Source organism: Pungitius pungitius, chromosome 18 (genome assembly GCF_949316345.1).
Source record: "Pungitius pungitius chromosome 18, fPunPun2.1, whole genome shotgun sequence".
NCBI lineage: Eukaryota > Metazoa > Chordata > Actinopteri > Perciformes > Gasterosteidae > Pungitius > Pungitius pungitius.
Window position 1 is genome coordinate 2,604,921 of NC_084917.1, and position 19,011 is coordinate 2,623,931.

The following is a 19,011-nucleotide window of genomic DNA, read 5'->3' on the forward strand; positions in this document are numbered from 1 at the left end:
CACACACACACACACACACACACACACACACACACACACACACACACACACACACACACACACACACACACACACACACACACACACACACACACACACCGGCTAGGTGTAAATGAATGGAACATGAACGGAACAAAAAGTCTGTTTGTGTGTGTGTGTGTTTTTGCAATATCCGACTAGATGTTTCTGCGGAGATGTTCTGCTGCGCGGCTCATCGCCCGGATGTCCTGTCACGCAGGTGTGAAGCCAGATGTTAGCAATTAGTCTGCCGATTTCGTCCTTGATTAATCATTTGCTCGGCGCGCGTCATCGCCGTTCCTCAGAGTCCACGGTGATGTCTTAACACGTTTTGTCCCCTCAGTCCAAAAAAACCCCAAAAGCTGGATAGGAAGTTGGGTTTTGATTTAAAAACAAACAAAAACTTGTCTTGGCATTTATTAAGTGTGATGCAGGTTTATTGAAAATCTGAATAAATCATTAGAGTTAAGACCGATGATGACGTATTATGATGACGTATTATGGCGTTGGGCAATTCGAGCGTGAGACCCTGGCACCTCGTCTGATTTCCCTTGTTTCGCAACCGGCTGTTTAGCCCATATTTTGCCCGCAGTGTTGCTGGCACCGACCTTCTCAGCGTGAGCGCAGAGAGGCGGATGTGCGGGCTCCCGAGGTCAAAGAGTGACGAAGATCACGATTCATCTCTCACCCGGCGTTACTCAATGGTCCTCCTCAATGATCCTCCTCCATGATCCTCAATGGTCCTCCATGATCCTCCTCCATGATCCTCCATCTCCTTTTCAGAGCACCAACATGCAGCGGAAGTACAATACTGAGGGGATCTGTAATAAGTATATTATACTGTATTTCAGTAATACAATTTGTTATGCTTCTAATCAACCATAATTCATAGGCAAATATTATTTTACTATATACACACACACACACATCAATTCATGAAAGTTAGGCTTTTTTCAATTTATATTTTGTCATTAAATTGTTCTCCGCGATATACAGAAAACAGTAAAAGTATGATGATGGAATGAGGTATAAATAAGAAAAATAAGTACCTGAACTGAAACCCTATTTTTGTCATCTCAGGGGGACAGTTTTCACCAGTCCACTCAGTGTCTCCATGTCCCTGTAGAACCAGTCCACTCAGTGTCTCCATGTCTCTGTAGAACCAGTCCACTCAGTGTCTCCATGTCCCTGTAGAACCAGTCCACTCAGTGTCTCCATGTCTCTGTAGAACCAGTCCACTCAGTGTCTCCATGTCTCAGTAGGACCAATCCACTCAGTGTCTCTCTGTCCTAGTCGAACCAGTCGACTTAACCTCTGTGTCCCAGTAGAACTGTCTGCTCAGTGTCTCCGTAGAACCAGTGTCTCTGTGCCCCAATAGAACCAGTCCACTCAGTGTCTTCATGTCTCAGTAGAACCAGTCGACTTGGCCTTTGTGTCCCAGTAGAACCAGTCCGCTCAGTGTCTCAGTCCACACGTCCTCCTCGCAGGTGAAAGTCGGAGGCCTCACCGTTAGCATCTTAGCAGTTAGCTTAGCACGTTAGCTCCACACAACCCGTCGGCTCCGTGTCCTCGCAGCTGGCTGCGGGCGGTGCAATTAGTGATGAAGTTGAAGACGACAGATTGGGAATTCCGTCCATTTTTAACTCACTTTAACAGTGAGAATATCAACTTTTAATCGCCTTCAAGCCATTGATTAAACACATATCCTCACCTGATGGTTCGGAGGTCTAACAACATTAAAAGTTTGTCTAAAAAGTAGCACGTGATCAATTCCCCGACGCCGGAAGGGGCTTCGTAAGGAGTTGTAGCCTCGGGGAACACATTTTCTTTTTTTTGTTTCGGAGAGGCATCTGTCTTGGGATGTTAGGGAATTTTTTTGAATGAGACATTCCCGACATTGCTCCACCTGCCGCCCGCCCGCCGCGGTGTGAGAGCCGGGAGGGCGGAGGCGTCACCCCGGAGGCGTAGACGGTGTCTCCGCCCCCGCGCCTCGCTCTCGCTTTAAAGCGCCTTTTACGCACCGCACGCACCGACCCGAAGAGCTTCTCGTCCATTCAGCTGAGACAATCACACCCCGGCGGCATGGCAGACCTGATGGCAAACGAGGCGTTCTCCTGTTTCGTTTTCTACGGCGTGCTTCTGGTGTTAAAAATGTACACTGTGGCGATAATAACGGGACAAGTGAGGCTGCGCAAAAAGGTGAGTGACTGTGGATCAGAAAGGAGAGGTGGAAGTTGGTGGTGGGGAGGAGGGGGGGCAGCGAGGGAGTTCTTTCGCGGCACGTTCCCACTCATTTGTCTTTCTTTCCACCCATAAAAGGCCTTTGCCAACCCCGAGGACGCGCTGAGACACGGAGGTCTGCAGTTCCACAGAGAGGACCCGTACGTGGAGAGATGCCGCAGGTAAGAGACCCCGATGCTCTACAACTACTTCGTTTTAATGTTACTATTCAGGTTCTTTACCTCGCTAGACCGGGTCACAATGCTATACCATAATATATGTGTGTGATATGCTGCTGGGCGCATACACATATTATAAACTCATCCTACCTAAAAATCCAAATGTGTGAACCTCTTGTAGTGGAGAACAACTTAAGTGGCGATATGGGGAAAAAAGTCCTTTTCATTAGGTTTATGCATCGGATTAGAAAAATGTTGGGACCTTTTACAGAAGCTTAGTTTTGCATTTTACAGACTTTACAGACTTTGTCACAGTGAAATCTTTCCCTTTTACGTGCCACTCTTCGGTGGGATCATGTGACTTCCTCCATTGGTTTTCGACAAGAGCTGACAGGCCTTGGGAGATGTGCTTTTATTACTCTGTTTTAAACTGTTAGGAAATGAGCCGAGGCAGCGGTGAGGACAGCACACGTTTTTAGAATCGTGAAAACCTTCCTAGTAAATTTCCAGCCTCTCTATCCGCCTCATGAATCAGTGATTTGGGAAACGACTCACTCTCCTCCGGATGGATTTAACCCAAATCTGCTCGGTTATTGTTACACGTTTGGGAGTTGCTACAACACAATCTTATGTTTTTATTCTTATTAATGTGCTGTGTTCTGCAAGAACATGGCGGCTTGTCAAGAACAATATTGTAAAAAAAAGTTGATCCCAATAGGGTTTGAGGGGAAGGCGGAAAATGTTCTGTCTGACCGGGCTTCCAATAGGAGAAAGTCCCAGACCACAATGTGATGCAATTGCTGGATTCATCACTTCCCAGATGACTAAATAATTCGGCATAATTGCCGAAGAAACTCCAACATTATCCAGAATTTGCAATGAGTCACTGAAATGTGGCAGCGAGCCTCCACTATACGTCACAGCTGTATCACAACATCAGAGATTGAAAACACATGCAACTCAATCACCTCTTCTTCCCCCCTTTTTTTTTTTTTCTTAAGGGCTCATGTCAACGACATGGAGAACATCCTCCCATTCCTCTTTCTGGGCGCCATCTACTCCATGACGGGGCCGTGCCTGGTCGCGGCCCGCGTCCACTTCCTGGCCTTCGCCGCGGCCCGCTGTCTGCACACCGTCGCCTACCTGTTGGGCCTGAGGGCGCCGACCCGCTCGCTGGCCTACGTCGTGGCGCAGATCCCGTGCGTCTCCATGGCCCTGCAGATCCTGGTGGCGGTCGCGGCGTACGCCTGAAGACCCAGAAAAGGGAGAGACCGAACTGGACGAGCTGTTCTGGCTGGAAAGATCTTTTTTTTAAATTTTTTTTTTTTTTTTTTAATATTTATAGAGGATCCCGGAGAGGCCTCCTGTGGGGGGAGAACACAAAAAGACAAGACTGTCCAGTGAGAGTGCAATATGAGGTGTGTGTGTGTGACTACACCACGGATGGGTTTTAGGAGGATTTTTGTCAGTATTTTTATTGTTCTATTTACAATGGTGAAATGTTAAAAGTTGACATCCTGTACTGTTCTATTTAAAATGACAAATGAAGGTCGTCGCCCCAACTCCATTTTTGCGTTTGACCCGGTTCTGTTGATATGAAACGGATGGAACCGGACAGACAAAGAGTTGTAGACGTTGTAAACACCCCCTCCCCCCCTCCCCCACTCCACCATACGTTTTGGGGAAACTGTCTGTCTAGTTACTACATTTTAAGGAAGGAAAAAGGAATCCTATGACCGTTTGACCCGGAAATAAATGTGGCAACAACCCGCAGAAAACAAAAAGTGGTGAAAGAATTGTTACCTGTGAAAATGTATTTTGAGGCTTTAAGGTATTGTAGTAATTTATTAATCATTGTAATGTATTTAGAGAGGTTTTGTAATTCCAACATGCATTTTTTTTTTAGCTAATAAAACAATTGATGCATGAACCAGAGTTTACTTTTAGCGGACTCTGCGTTCCTGTCTGAGGGAACCGTGGCCCACTTTGTGTGTGTTTTCACGCGGACGTGAGAGGATCCAGCATTCCTCCATCTATTACGTAAGATCTTTGGCTCTGTGCTGCGTTCGCTGTCGTGTTGTGAGAGGCCAGGAGGGATATAGGCAATAGTTTTTTTTTTTTTCTCTTTAGAAAATCTCATTTCCAGTGAGGATTGCATTTGAAATGCGAGGATTATGGAGTTCACATTGCAAACAAAAGGAGAAATAAGAAACCCTGAGAACAAGGGGGGGGGGGAAGACTGGAAAAGCCTGATCCTTTTGAACCCCGAGTGGGTGAAGGAGCATTTAGCCACGAATGTTGGTTCCCGGGTGAAACACAAAGCGGCGTGACGGCCTGCGGCGTGCGGCGGCGGCGGCGGGGTCGTCTCAACTCGCCCGGTCGCTCCAGGGTGGAAGGAAACGGGGCCTCACTTTCCCTCCCTCTGCTCTCCCTCCTCAGCCGGCTGAGCTGAAGCCTGAGGAATGAGTTGTAAAGTCTGACTCACGCACACAAAACTCACAGCTGTTGTGAGTGTTTCTTTCATGTCAGATCAGGAGGTGACTTGTACAAAGCCGGTTTGTTTTTAATGGCTGGGATGGTGCCTTGTTTCTTGGGTACAGCCTTAAAGACAAAGTGATAGACAGCTTAGTGGCAGCTTTTAAGTAACCCAATAAATGCTTCTTTATCTTTTTGGCTGATTTCATCAAAGTGCAGTCGGGTCATTTTTAATCTCCACCTTGTGGCCACAATCAGCAGTAATTCAGAAGAATTTAGAATCTTTACTTCACAGTGGGTTTTCATGATAATGTATGAAATAACACACGGTTATGAGTCATGGGCCCAGAGACACGAACATGCAAAAGGACACAAAAAGATTTACACCGTTCATAGTCAAGTTCCTTCTTGCTGTTTTGTGTCTCATTATTTACTTAATTGTTGACCTCTGAATGACTAAAGAAACCCAGAATGAGTTCCCATCAGAGCTTTATAACTTATATTTAAAATGTTTTAACTAATTAAGCCAATCGGCTGAGCCGCTCTCAAGATATATCCTTTAATTAATTAATTAATGACTGCTGGTTGTCCCGCAGAGTTTGATGTTTTTCCAGGTAAGATATAAAATATTTAAAAAAAGAAAAAGAAAAGCATCAAAACAATATTTTCATAAATATTTATTACATATCAATTAAACAGAATCGACTACTTTCACAGCAGTGGTCTACAGCACTTGTTTAAAATAATTGCTCAAATAATATTCATAATATTAATAATATAGTTCAGTTTCATTTGAGGCCACATTTGATACACAAACATTTACAAGTAGTACTTGGCATTAAAAACAATGGCGATACAATATTTTAAGACACTTGGTGTTTTTTTTGTCCATTTTCTTTCATTTTGATATCACAGAGAGGTTCAGCAACAGTCTAACCAGGAAATATTGATTAAAAATACAAAGAACGGAACAAAAAAAAAAAACAGTGAAAATGCCAAGGGGAGGTAGGAACAAAGAGTACTGGACAGAAATACAAGAGAAGAAGGAACACTAAAAGGTGGGGGGAAGCAGTGTCACAATCCGTAAACGGACCCCGAGTCACCCGCACTCACCCAGAGTGATAAACACTGAAGTACCTGCTTAAAAAAAGAGCCCGCCCCTCCTGCCCCTTCTTCTGCTTCCCTCTTCTAGTCTTGTGCAGAGTAGAGTTTGCGTTCTAGTGTGTTCCCACGGAGACGGGCGGGAGGACGGAGGGACGGCGTGAAGAGCGGGAGGCTCGTGCAAGTTCCTCCTGCTCACCACGGGCAAAAATCAGAACCACCATTGGGACCCCGAAGGCTTTTCTCCCTGGGCCTCACCCACCGCCTCACTTTGACCTGCTCCGGGATGGGAGTTCTCTCAATTGCAAAATCACTTGAATTCTTTCTCCTGAAATTTCTGTGCACGCGCAACGTTGAATGGTGGACGCATGAGGGAAAATGAAGTTTGACAGTTTTAGGTTCAAAGAGTTTAACCACCACTCCACTTCATCGTTTTTTGAGTTGAACGGAGGAAGATTGTGACGAATAAAACTCTCGATTCAGAATTTTTTCCCTTGGGTGCATTTGAAATGGTTCCCAGTTAAAAACCGCCCGCACTTCTGTCCCACGCCAGGTTTGCTTTCATATTTGTTACGATGTTGGCAGACGATACAATTTTTTCCATGGAAGCGATTAAGGAGCAGAAGTCACATTACAGGTAGCAAAAAGGCAGGTCATGCAGTTTTAAGTACGCCCTCATTCTCATGAGAGAGGACCTTCCGGTAAGTGAGTCCACCCACCCTGAATGGAGCTGTTGGACGCCATGTAGTAGTAATCTGATGAGGACCACAACCACGGCTGCTACTGTCAAGACACCGGGGGGGGGGGGGGGGGGGGGGGGGGTGTCGGGTGGCTGTGAGGGGAGTGGTTCAGTGGAGGATGCTGGGAAGTGGCCCTCGTGGAAGACTTTGCCTCCAGCCGCGTCGACCTGCACACTTGTGATTACGGAGAATGATGAACCGAAGCGTGTGCGGTGAGCATAAAAAGTCATACTTTCGCTAAATATTGGGAGTAAAATTGATTTTTATAATATATCTATAAATATGCATCACAGGCATCACGTGCCCCGTCGCTGCCTGTGCATTTTCGTGTATAAACAGATGTACACATACGTAGCATATCGTACAACATTTAAGAGTGAAATCGGAAATAATCACAGAATATACAGAACACATTAATAAGCTCTATTGAATTGAATTGTGAACGCAGAGATTTTTGTCGTCGTGCCTCGGTGTGCGCAGATTTACATTCACTTTTGTGTTTTTGGGGTCAAACCGGTACCATCATCTGGAGGCCGAGTGAACCCCGGCATCTGACACAACCTCAACCGCCTCTTTGGGTTTATTCTCTGTGGCCGAGGGTGCGCTCACACTCATCTTTTCTTGTATTGAATGGGGGGAGGGGGGGGGGGGGGGGAGAAACCAGAGACACGGGGATGCAAAACGACCACAAAAAAAGAGGCAAGAGAAAGGACCCCCAAAAAATTCATTTAAAAATCAAAAATCGATTAAAACAATTAAAGTAATAGTGACAGTACACAAGTGTGGGGGGGAGGGGGGGCAGAAGAAGTGCAGGGTGGGGATTGTCTCGTCTCTTCACTTTAGGTCCAGGACTTCTTCCTCGAAGGACGCGGACAGGCCGAACGCGCTGGCGAGGGGCGGGCTCTCCACCATCTCCGGCTCGGCCTCCGAGCTGGGCGAGCGACGCAGCTGCAGCTCCAGGTCTTCTTCCACGGACTCCGAGGATAACCTGCCATCGGGAAAATACAAAAATCATCGCTATCGTGCGACCGTCGAAGGTGCGAAGGTCGGCGCCGCCGATGCCCGACTCTCCCGATACCTGTCGCTGTTGGTCGACGTCAGCGCCCGCGCCTTGGGGTCGTCCTCGGCGTTCTTCTTGCTCATCTTCCTCTGTCTGACCGACCCGCCGTCTGGCTTTCCACTCGGCTCCTCCGTCAGGCCTTATAAAAAAAAAAAAAAAAAGACAAAATAGCAACAAAAAAAAAAAAGTTGAGTTGAATGGAAGGTTCGGGTGTTGGGGAAAAAAACAGATAAATAGCTCCCTCAAAAGCAGGAGGCCAGAGCTTAGCTTAGCTTAGCATCAAGCCTGGAAGGCTCGCTCTAAAGAAAAAATAAAGTTAATAATTAGTTGTTTAATCTGGCCACCCGGGCACGCACACGCACACACACACACACACACACACACTGGTCTGATGCGTCACAACAACCGGGAGTTTTTATAGGCCTATGTTCAGTGATGTTAAAAGTAGCCTCAATCAGGCTTGCATGAAGTTGCACATTATTTGCTGTTGCAAAGAATTGTTTATGAATGCACTTTTAAAAAAGTTGTAGAAATAAAATGTCTTCAAATACAATATTAAAGAAAGATATTTACATTTTAGCATTTGTTATGGAACCTTATGGCATTTATTGCTGAGGCATGCGTGGGTTAGGGCAGGCGGACGGGATTTTGGGGAAGGCTCGGCCACACACACACACACACACACACACACACACACACACACACACACACACACACACACACACACACACACACACACACACACACACACACATTTGGCGCTTACCGAGCAGCTCCTTGCGCGTGCGGCTGGCTATCTCCTTGATCTCCATGCGCGACAGGGACAGCGAGTGCGTGGCGGCGATGAGCGGCGTCGGGGGGGCCGCGGCGGGGCCCGGCGCCGTCAGCACCTTGTTCACCAGAGGGGACGTGAGGGGCCTCTCGATGCTGCGCCCCACCAAGTTACACAGGGGGATCTTGAACATGTGCTTACATGCCGGTTCACCTGAGGAAGAGGAGGATGGAAGAAGCCGTCAGACAGAAAAGTAAAGGAGCCACGTGAAGTGAGGTGGAAAGAGCCAAAATGGAGTGTCAGAAAAGCGGGTGAGAGACATGTCGCACTGAATGAGGGATGCATGTAGTACATGTTTTTTGCTTCCCCGGCTGTAATGCAGTTAATGCTAAAAATATGTATGTCAAATATCTTCATGTTTATCAACCATCGTGTATAACAACGCACGAAAATAAGAAGAAAACTCTCTCTGTTGAGGCCTTTCTTGGCGTTGCATTCAAAGACCTTCTCTCATGTGTGCTCCATCAATGGAAAAGCCACAAAGTCACAACACAAACGGCAAGACAACATTCTACATACTGTAGGTGTAGTTAAAAGTAAATGGGAACTGGTGATTTCACGTATGCAAAAAGAGTCCTTGAATGCAACGTTAGAAATTCTTTTCAAAGCAGGCACAGGTTGCAAAAGCATTAAAACTAAAATGAAAGTGTTTATTACAATGGAAGCAAGTAGCAAGCCTCCACTTGAAAATAAGTGAAATGAAAAATGAAAAATGGCTCCTCGTGCAAAATGACCTTCTTGTCACTTCAAGTTTACAAGCCAATGCAACGGACCCAAACCTCCAACGAAGACAACCTAAAGGTGATTAATGTTCCTATTTACCGGAACAGCATGTGATCCTTAAATGAATCATCCTCACTTCGGAAATAGCTAATGCGATACCATCTATTCCCCAGCGGAGACTTTAAACGCCTAAAGTCTGCCTGGGAGACGTCTCTCGAATGGCCCAATCTGCAGTGTGTCATCCTGCAGCGCCTGATGGCGCCATCGGGGAGCAGTGTTGCTCTTCTCCGTGGATGCGGGCGCTGACGGGTAACATGGATGCGGGGCGAGTGAATCAATGTGCAGGCTGCGCCGCACAAAGAGGTCGCATCCGAAATGTCAGCGGGTGAGAGGTGAGTTAAGAGCCTTGGGGGAAAATTAGGGGGGAGGGGGGGGGGGGGTCACTGCTGATGTCAGACAGGTACACTGTGTTGCCGTTGTTACCGATTGTTTTCTCCTGTTAGCAGCGAAGAAATGGCGGTAAACCAAAATGCGGGGGAAGGCATGCGGTTATTCAGCGTATATATAGTCGGAGATCAATATATTCCACATGCGTCTCTGGACCAGTGGGGGAGTGGGGAGTGTCACACTGCATCACACGGGCGAATAATTCAATATTGATATTAGGGGTGTTTTCAGCACTAATTGAGGTCAAATTATCCACAGCAGAGGCGTGTTTCCCTGCTGCAGGTCTCTGGCGTGTGTCTTGCAGCGGCATCGGGATCTGGTTCACGTCACTGGTGCGATTACATCGGATGAAACTCTCCCCAAGGAGCAGACACGGCAGGTGCATAGCTGCCTAAGAGGGTGGGATTTTTGTCAGCGTCACCCTTCTGCCCCCCCCCCCCCCCATCCCACCCACAAATGTGGTGCTATTTGGAATACCGCTTTGGATCGAAGAGAGAAGCTGACAAAAGTCTCCATGGCGACGGTGCAATCGGTAAATCATGCTGCGGCAGACGTGTCTTCCCCTCCCTCGTTCCCTTTTCCCCCCTCCTTCACGCTTAAACACCACCCCTCCCTTTTCTCTCGCACTCATGCATACCCTTCCTGCTTCTCCTCCCCCTTTAATTCCACCCCCCCCCCCCCCCCCCACTCCCACTTTGATCAACGCTATCTCCTCTGCTTCACTTTTTTACTCTATCAACCCCCCCACCGACTCTCCCCTTGCACTGAAAGCTGTTTTATTAGTTAAGACAGAAGGGGTCCGGGGGGGGAGGGGGGGGGGGGGGGTGGGGAAGACATTATGTTCACTTAACATTCAACCAACGTTCAAGTCAACATGCCGCTCTGGTGCAGACAGGGTGGTGCATGTGCGTGTTAGCGGGGCGGCATTATGAGCGTCAGCTTCAAGAACTGAGGGCGAGTTGTGGGAGAAATCCTGCAGTACCTTCGGCATCCTTAGACATGTACAGGGAAAGCTTGGTACCATAGGGGATCCGTATAGAATCTGAACCAGGGATGAAGAAGAGGGTTACACAGAGTGAACACACACACGGAAATATACACACACACACACACACACACAGAAACAGACAAACAATAGGTGTATGACTCAGTCCTGCAGAATCATATGAGTAACCAGCTAAATCAGGAACGGAAGAAAAAAAAATGAGCCTCCCTTTGAGAGGAATGATTACCTGAACCGGCCTAAGAGCATAAAGCCCGTCCTCGGCTAATTGCAGCGGCGGCAGTCAAACTTTCCCCCCCATTAGCCTCAATGTGACCTGTAAAAACCCGCTGCCCGCTTTGATCGATGCGGAACATTTCAATAATTGTTCTCCGCGAGCCCTCGTCCTTCCCGGCAGCCGTCGCAATTCCAGGGATTCGTCTCGGGGGGGGCGGGGGGGGACTTTGCCTCCCTTTTAAAACGGAAAGTCAGAAAGTCTAATGACCATCGAGAAGTTGACGCCATTGGTCTAGAACCCTGCACGTCATTAACCACAGCCTGTGCGTACCCAAATATATGCTCCTTTTTCCGGGGGAGGTCAGCTGTGAGGGTTCGGGGGGGGGGGGGGGGGGGGAGCAGGGTAACAGTGGGATGCAGAGCGGGTCGCATTGATCCTCAATCATCCCTGAAGGCCCGCTCCGTTGCCTTGATGATTGTCATTGTGATGCTATCCTTGCATTAAAGTTAGGTTTATGGATAACAGTTTGGAAAATTGGTCAGAAGATATCGAGTGACGTTCCAAAATCAAAGAGTTGGGCGATACTAAAATAACAAAGTGCAAGTACAGAATGCCACCATTTATTAAATCAGCATTAATCTCTTGAATGTCAGAGGAAAATAAAAAACTATTTAAACAATATTGAGAATAAAACAAATGAGTTATTTATTGAGATGAATGGTCCTTTCTTGATCATTTTGTTTTGTTTGTACTCATTTAACCTATGAATTATCACATATTCTCTCTGAAATTAATGTAGAGTTTTTGTATATATTTGTAAGGGGCTAAACTAAACTATTCTTAAAACCATCAGCAGGGTTGTATATATTAGTATAAAAAGAAGCGATGGAAAGGAGACTTTGTGAAAATCTGGAAACTATTTTTCATCTTATTAAATCTGGATCAGTACCACAACATTGTGAAAGGATGATGTATTAATGAGGGGAATTGAGTTTCTTCTCGTAGAAACCCACTGATTCGACTGCGAGGGAGAAACCCCTCTGGAGGAGAAACTCTGAATCTGCTGAAACACGTTTATGGAAATGTCTCTGTAGGCTAACATGGCAGCATCCAAAGTCAAACAGAGCTCCAGGCAGAGCTGTATTGAATACGCTGAAATAAAAATAATTTAAAAATAAAAAAAATAAACCCTAAAGCTACTACAATCAACATCCTATTGGTGATTTCTGCTGAGCGGGGCTTACCGTCGCCGAGCGGCGAGGGGAACGCGGGCATCTCGTAGCCGGTGGGCGTCTGAGGGGAGCTCTGCGAGCTGGTGTCTCTGGAACTGCAGTTGGAGGCGGAGCTCACCGGAGCCGAGGAGACGAAATAAATGTCTGACTGTGGGTGGCCAAACAGAAAGGACGCGGGGCGGGGGGGGGGTGTGGGGGGTAGGGGGGTGAAACGAGGTCAATCCACGACAAACAAGCTGTAACGCCAGGAAATACTGAGAGGAAAATGGGGACAGCAAGGATGGAGGCCCGAGGTGAAGGTGTAACAAATCACATTATAGCGTGTTGTCTACTTCCCCGCCCCACCCGACTTACATCCTTAAAACAAAGTGTCAAAGAAGTACATCATGGGCAAAGGGGCAAGTTACACAAATGCAGAATGGGGACATTGATACTGACCCGCGAGGCGGCCAACTGTAGCTCCGGGACCACCGCTGTGTACACCAGGTTGCCGTTAACGACCAGCCGGATCTCAATGGAGTCCGTGGTGAAGGCCAGGATGTACGGAAATGCACAGACTGCACAAACGACAGCATGTGCATATGTTAAATTTTTTTTTTTTTAAAACCCTCATTTGGACCTGATGGTTCAACAAGGTGTGAGCGAACTGCACCACCAAGGGAGAAACTTCATGTCAAGTAATCATTATGGCTTAAGAAATGAGCCATGTTTTAGTGGAAGTAAAAAGAATAGTAAACTACTCCTTTTAAACTCAAGATCTTCAACAATATAATTGTTGTCTTCTTCAGTACGCTTTTTATTGCTTTTGTGTGAGAGTGACTGTCGTTGGGTCTGTGTGTGAGAAAGGAGGGCAGCAGCATGTTGTCATCAACTGGGTCGGGTTACGGGTTACGGGATTTTCATCATCTTCTGCATTAATAAAAACGCACACACACATACGTGCAAACGCGCACACACACACACACACAAACAATCAAACCGGCCAATGGGGTGCCCGTGGCGACACATGGTGTTTCCGTGGCAACCGCAAGCTCCGGCCCGGGGCCAGCAGCACGGGCCGGGTAAGGGCCGGGCATTGTTGCCGTGGTAACCTACCAATGGCATTTGGCATCTGGTTCCAGCTGAAGTGGAAGTCGGAGGTGTTGGACTGGATCATCGGCGTGGAGCCGTTAAACGGACAAACCTTCTTGTAGTAGCAAATATCTGTCAGCACAGGAAACAGGTTCAACGTTATAATTCACGGATTTAATTATTATTCTGTAGTGTGTGTGTGTTTTATAGGTAAGTTTGAAACTGTACATCTTGTCCCATTTCCAGAAAAAACAAAAACTAAAGTAGATTCTTATTATTCTGGATCACATCAGCTTTGATTCTTTTTTTTAGCCCAGAACGTGGCATCAAGGCAGAGCCTCGACAACAGGGACCCGAATCAAACAACGTCTGAGGCACCCAGTTCAAAAGGGAGACTCACAGTTGTAGCACAGCAGCAGACCCGCCTCTCCGTCTTCATACACATCGATGGCTGCTACAAAATTGACCTGCGGGGAGAGACGAGTCAGTTCGGGAGGGGGGTGGGGGGGGGGGGGGGAACCGTCTCAACGAGATCCAAAAATGTCGGGGGACGGAGAGACCGCAGTAATGTCAGGTCACACACCCTCGGGCCCAAGCTAACAAATACACTCCACTGCAGCAGTTTGCCACTTGTGCAGTTCAAACGACTAGAGAGGAAAATGTCACCCTGTTGGCGTCCACGTGATGCAGCCGGTAGGCGTCGCCGGTGCTCTCGTTGATCAGGTCAAACTGGTGCTTGTAGGCCACGCAGATCATGTTGTCGTTTTCCCCCGTCGGCCCGTCCACCAGCGCCATCACCACCGGCGGGTCGCAAAGGCAGATCTCCTGGTGGGGCGAATGGTGCACAGGGACCTCAGTGATCGCACACACACACACACACAGCCACGTCTGTGCGGGGAAAATCCTAATTGGGGATTTTAAAAGCGTTTTGTTGTACCCTTATGTACTGAAACTCCTCCACGGGGGAGTCGGCCGCCGGGGCGACGGCGCTCACGCCTTCAAAGCGCGGGTGCCTCCTGGTGATGAGGAGGAGTTTGTTCCTGATGGCGGCCACAATCCTCAGCTCTGAGCCGTGGTGGGTGTTGATGGAGTACAGATGACAGCCTGGGACAAAGAGGAGGAGGAGGAGGAGGAGGGGCAGAGACACACAGTACATTGGACATGTGCTGCTGTCCCTGGCAGCGTCGCACAGATCGATGCATCCACCACAGACAGCTGGCACCACTCCGGCAGCGGGTTAAAGGTGGCGCACTTTGGATCGCCAAAAGGACGTTCAGAAAAGGTCACAGCGTGGCGCCCTTAGGCGGAGCTGTCTAAATGCATCAGAAGGGGACCTCTCCGTGGCCAGAATGAGCAGTAAAAATATTTGCATGAGGCAAAAACCATTTAGAATTTTGCAAGATTTATGTGTATGTATTTTCTTTTATATCGTTTGTTTGCACGGATTCAGTTGTAGCGCCGTGCGACGCTCTGCTCGCTATGTGGCGCCTGGCGTCGTACCTTTGGTTTTCTCCAGTTTATTCTCCCGGCTGTCACACTTGCTTCTGACGAGCTGCCTCTCTTCCAGGCCTCTCTTGAGCGTGCTGAGCCTGTGCACGTAGAGCCGAGCGTCCTTCCCTGGGAAGCCAAACAAAGTCCCGCTTACGGGTCACTCTCAGCGTGCAGGAGAGCCCTCACACCGCTGCGACGTAAACGCTTGCGCTGCCGTCACATGACCCCCATCAAAAGCTTGCTTGTGGTTCTGTATGTTTCTCTCTCTCCCGTGGCATGTTCTCTTAAAGTACTCTCCTCTCTCAGTCCATGCAGTCATGAGAAAGAGACACACACACACACACACACACACACACTTCTCTATAGGTCAGCTCCCTTAGATCACAGGCGGAGATCAATGTGTCCACTGTAGCAGCGGAGGTGCAAGCGGTAAGTATGTACTCAACTTCACAGCGAGAGAGAGATGGCAGAGATGATGTAAGATAGAGCAGTGTGAAAAAAAATAAGGACGCTGTAAAAGCTGTGGAAGCTGAGGAATGAATGAAGGGGAGCCGGGGGAGGGCCGACTCTGGGATGTTTTGCGCTCTCGGCTCACCTTTGTCGGCCCTGGTGATGAGCAGATCCTGAGGCTCCAGAACGTGCACCTGCTTCACCACCATGGTTTTGTCGAACACCTGAACTGGCGGCACGGCCTGCGTCTCTGAAAAAGCACGCGGCACGTTTAAAAAAAAAAAAAAAACGGAAATGCATGATGCAGTTGAAAAAAAGGCGGAACTGTTGGGTTGCCCTCACCAGCGTTGGGCGAGGCGGGATCGGGACCTGAGGGAGGAGAACAGCTGTTACCGTCAACGTGTTAGCCGCCGTCCTCGGTATTCGGCCCGGGTGCGGTATTGACTGGATGTGGATGGATGCATGGGGGGGGGGGGGGAGGTATTGATTAGGAATGACCTCACCATCTAGCAGCAGGACCCCGGCCGCGTCGGTGGCAGCCAGCAGGGACTGACCCCAGGAGTCGGCACACACGATCTCGTAGGGGAATGTGCTGCAGAAGGACTGGGACTCCCATGGCTGCAGCACGAACACAGATGCAGAACACGTCGGGCTTAATCCATATCCAGTCGATGATGACGCAAATGCATGGATAAGGAATCTCGATTTTCCTCAATTGTTTAAGGAAAATCTATTTGTTCGTTTCAGATGAATCGAGCTGTTGTAGTGAAATCACCTCTTTTCTGCAAAGGCCGGTGGTAACAAGGCTGGTTGGGGCGTCTCCTCTCACAATAGTCTTCAGCTTCAGAGCCTCAAGACAAAATGGGGAATAAGATATTACTGTAACATCCCTTGAAATGTTACATCCGACTACCACTGTAAGACAAACAAGGTGAAGACAAAATCTAAATTTGGTGAAATGTAGCGCAGTAGAATCCTAAAGTGCCTCCAGGCTCTATTTAGGTATAATGTGAATGTACTTCTGGATCTGGGAAAGCAGCCTAGCGAAAATGAAAACATAATAATACATTTAATAAAAGCTGCAATTTCCTTTCCATAAAATACCGTTTGCACAAACGCCAACCATCTGATCAGACCGACAGTTTCCATTTCCAGGTGCACAGTGGAGCGGCTGCATGATCACATCTGCATAAACAGGCGATCTGGAGATCACGATATCAATACCAACCAACAGGACAGAGCAGCGGACTCTGTGATCCACCAGTGGGGGGAAAAAAAAAAAAAAGAGGGAAGCATATTTGGTCCTATTAGGAATCATTGCATATGATTCGCAGCACACGAGGGGGGGGGGGGGGCATACAGAGAGGCCGTTTAGTCCGGGACAAAAAAGCCTCGTCTCTACAAAGCGGGACAATCAACGCGCCGACACGTCTACCTTCCTTTTGTTTTCCCCGGTTTAACGTGTCAATGCCCTCTCGGCGGGGTTTGCGAGTGAAGATAACAAGCAAAGGAAACATGAAAGACAGGATATCTTTTGGTAGCACAGACATGTATCTTAATGAGCTAATTAATAAATAAAAAAAATTCAAAAAAAGGTTCACAGTGTTCAATGGAAAAGATTGGAGCCTTAAAAAAAAAAACAGACCCCGTTGAGCTTTTTTTCACAAAAAGCCACAAATAATGTCTGATATCGCACCAACAACCTGAAACAAATGACTTCCATAAGGCCAGAGGTCATCCAGGCTCCCCGCCAAGGACAGCGCTCTTTATGTTCTCCATTGTGTCCTCAGACTTGTGTGATCATAGTTACGTCAGCGCCCAGGACAGAGGTGAAATGATGATTACATCATCCCAGAAAATGACAGAACTGTGGCTCATGCACCTGGTTCGACAGTCCATTATTTCTTATTTATTCAACTGTGGCCCTCCTGAAAGTAGTTGTCCAGTTCCCTCCGCTGTCTGTCAGGAATTATAGCTCCAAAATGACCTCACGCTAGAATAAAGCGTCACACATCTTCCTGGAAATGAGAGAGGCTACATTTTAAAGATCTAAAGTGGCTTTAGCGAAGATCGTGATTTCTTCATTTGGCTGATTATCGTATCAAAAATAAAAGAATGCTCCCCTGCTGGTATAGACGAATGGGTCATTAAGGCCATTAGTTTGAAGGATACACATTTTCTCATACATATTGGACTGATATGGCTTTGTACAAGTTTTAAAATATGTTTTTCAATATGTAAAAGGCCTAGAAATATTGTTTGTAGACAGACTTGTAAAAAATGTTCTTTAAGAATTAATATGCAGTAATGAAATAAATGTATGTCCATCAAAGTGCATCAGCATTGAGACAATTACGAAAGGTGAATAATATGATATTTATAAATGTGTGTGTGCAACGACCAGCTAGGTCTGTGATATTCTGCTCAATGATGCTGTTTGTGTGTCCAGGTGTGTGCGTTTCTGCCTCACGGCACTTTCTTACCTGCCCTATTCTAACGAACTCGGCCTGCCGCGCCTCCTCCTTCTTGCGCGCCGACTTGGGCGACTCGGGCAGCACGTCGCTGAAGGACCGCCGGTTCAACATGTTCTGGGGGGAAAAAGGAACCTAAAACGCGGAACCCCAGCGCACGCACGCACGCACAAACACGCACAAACACACACACAAGGGGGAAAAAAGAAAGCAGACGGAGGGTCTTTAGAGGCTGACCCTGGCTCGCTGTGAGAAGAGCAGCAGTGAAGCACAGTGGGGAGTAAGTCGTGTTAGGAAGGAAAGAGAGAGAGAGAGAGAGCCCTGCTGAGGAGGTGAGCATTGCAGCAGAATGCAGGCCGGCTGCGGCAACAACACTCAGCTCTTCGGCGGCTGAAGGAGACGAAGAGGAGACGAAGAGGAGACGAAGAGGAGGCCGGCCGTCGGCGGGGGGCAGTCGCACCTTGTGCAGGTCAGGCATGAGGTCTTGGTAGAGCGAGCGGATCAACATGTCCAGGGTCCGCTGGCGCTTCTGGGCAAACGTTGGCGTGTCCAGTGTGGCTTTCTCTCCATTGATTACTGCAAGAGATGAAAGCAAGATCAACAGAATATATAGATATATATATATATGTTAGGATGGCTTTATTGGTGCGTAATCGATTGCAGTTGTGTTGGGTTTTTATCGTCTCACATTTGACTAATAAAAAGTCCCTGAATTCTTGGTGATCGGTAAATACAGGCGGAGACGGGAGCGGGGGTCCAAACAGCGGAACGCTCTCCTCTGAGAAAATCTTCAACCTGCGACAAAGAGCAGATATGAAGCGTCGCTCCTTTTGCCTACCAGCGATGTTCCCACCAGCACAGCTTTTTAATCACAGAAACAAAAAAAAACAAAAAAAAGAGGGGAATTGCTTGGTGTCGAGAAAGCCGGTGAGGAAAACACGTCCCGGACCGCAGCATTAATCAAAGCACTCACCTGTAGCTGTCATTCTGGCTATTATACCTAACTAATGCAAAAATATCTGCAGCTGAAGTAAAGGAAACTCTGGATTACACGGGAGACACTGGAAATCAAACCCAAGTATCCTCAGTGGCGTCTGTTCAATAGCAGAAGCCCCCCCCCTTGAACGCGTCGCTGATGACCACTTGGTTCCTCTCTCCTCTCCTCCTCCCCCCCCCCGAGTGAAGGATACGGGTGAAGTGCGATCGGATCATGGACGGTTTGAAGGACGACGAGGCGTCGTCCCCCTCCTGGAATACTATGGTGACGATGTCGTTTCCAAT

General features: G+C 47.8%; 3 protein-coding genes across 3 annotated transcripts in view; 1 reads left to right on the plus strand and 2 right to left on the minus strand.

The window, feature by feature from the left end:
* rpl7a (ribosomal protein L7a) overlaps positions 1-19,011 on the minus strand; it is a 54,624-nt gene that overhangs the window by 17,652 nt on the left and 17,961 nt on the right. The window lies entirely within an intron of this gene.
* On the plus strand, positions 2,031-4,529 carry ptges (prostaglandin E synthase). Its single transcript, XM_037485090.2, has 3 exons — positions 2,031-2,217; positions 2,338-2,420; positions 3,419-4,529. Exons 1-3 carry the CDS (start codon positions 2,101-2,103, stop codon positions 3,666-3,668), a joined length of 450 nt encoding a protein of 149 aa, XP_037340987.1. The 5' UTR covers positions 2,031-2,100; the 3' UTR covers positions 3,669-4,529.
* Positions 5,552-18,648, minus strand: garnl3 (GTPase activating Rap/RanGAP domain like 3). The gene is made up of 18 exons (XM_062558747.1): positions 18,419-18,648; positions 18,191-18,306; positions 17,743-17,865; positions 16,035-16,109; positions 15,763-15,877; positions 15,602-15,628; positions 15,405-15,509; positions 14,819-14,935; positions 14,256-14,422; positions 13,985-14,143; positions 13,719-13,785; positions 13,343-13,450; positions 12,686-12,804; positions 12,260-12,395; positions 10,778-10,837; positions 8,560-8,778; positions 7,812-7,932; positions 5,552-7,721 (listed from the first exon to the last, which is right to left on the minus strand). Exons 2-18 carry the CDS (start codon positions 18,236-18,238, stop codon positions 7,568-7,570), a joined length of 1,920 nt encoding a protein of 639 aa, XP_062414731.1. The 5' UTR covers positions 18,239-18,306; positions 18,419-18,648; the 3' UTR covers positions 5,552-7,567.

What these genes read in the sequence shown, in the direction of transcription:
- ptges (XM_037485090.2), top strand. Translation starts at nt 2,101, where the DNA reads ATGGCAGACCTGATGGCAAACGAGGCGTTCTCCTGTTTCGTTTTCTAC. An exon ending in AAGTGAGGCTGCGCAAAAAG is followed by an intron (nt 2,218 to 2,337) that starts GTGAGTGACTGT and finishes CACCCATAAAAG; the next exon opens with GCCTTTGCCAACCCCGAGGA. An exon ending in TACGTGGAGAGATGCCGCAG is followed by an intron (nt 2,421 to 3,418) that starts GTAAGAGACCCC and finishes TTTTTTCTTAAG; the next exon opens with GGCTCATGTCAACGACATGG.
- garnl3 (XM_062558747.1), bottom strand. Translation starts at nt 18,238, where the DNA reads ATGTTGATCCGCTCGCTCTACCAAGACCTCATGCCTGACCTGCACAAG. An exon ending in TACAGTTGGCCGCCTCGCGG is followed by an intron (nt 12,396 to 12,685) that starts GTCAGTATCAAT and finishes GGCCACCCACAG; the next exon opens with TCAGACATTTATTTCGTCTC. An exon ending in CATGTCTAAGGATGCCGAAG is followed by an intron (nt 8,779 to 10,777) that starts GTACTGCAGGAT and finishes CCTCTTCCTCAG; the next exon opens with GTGAACCGGCATGTAAGCAC.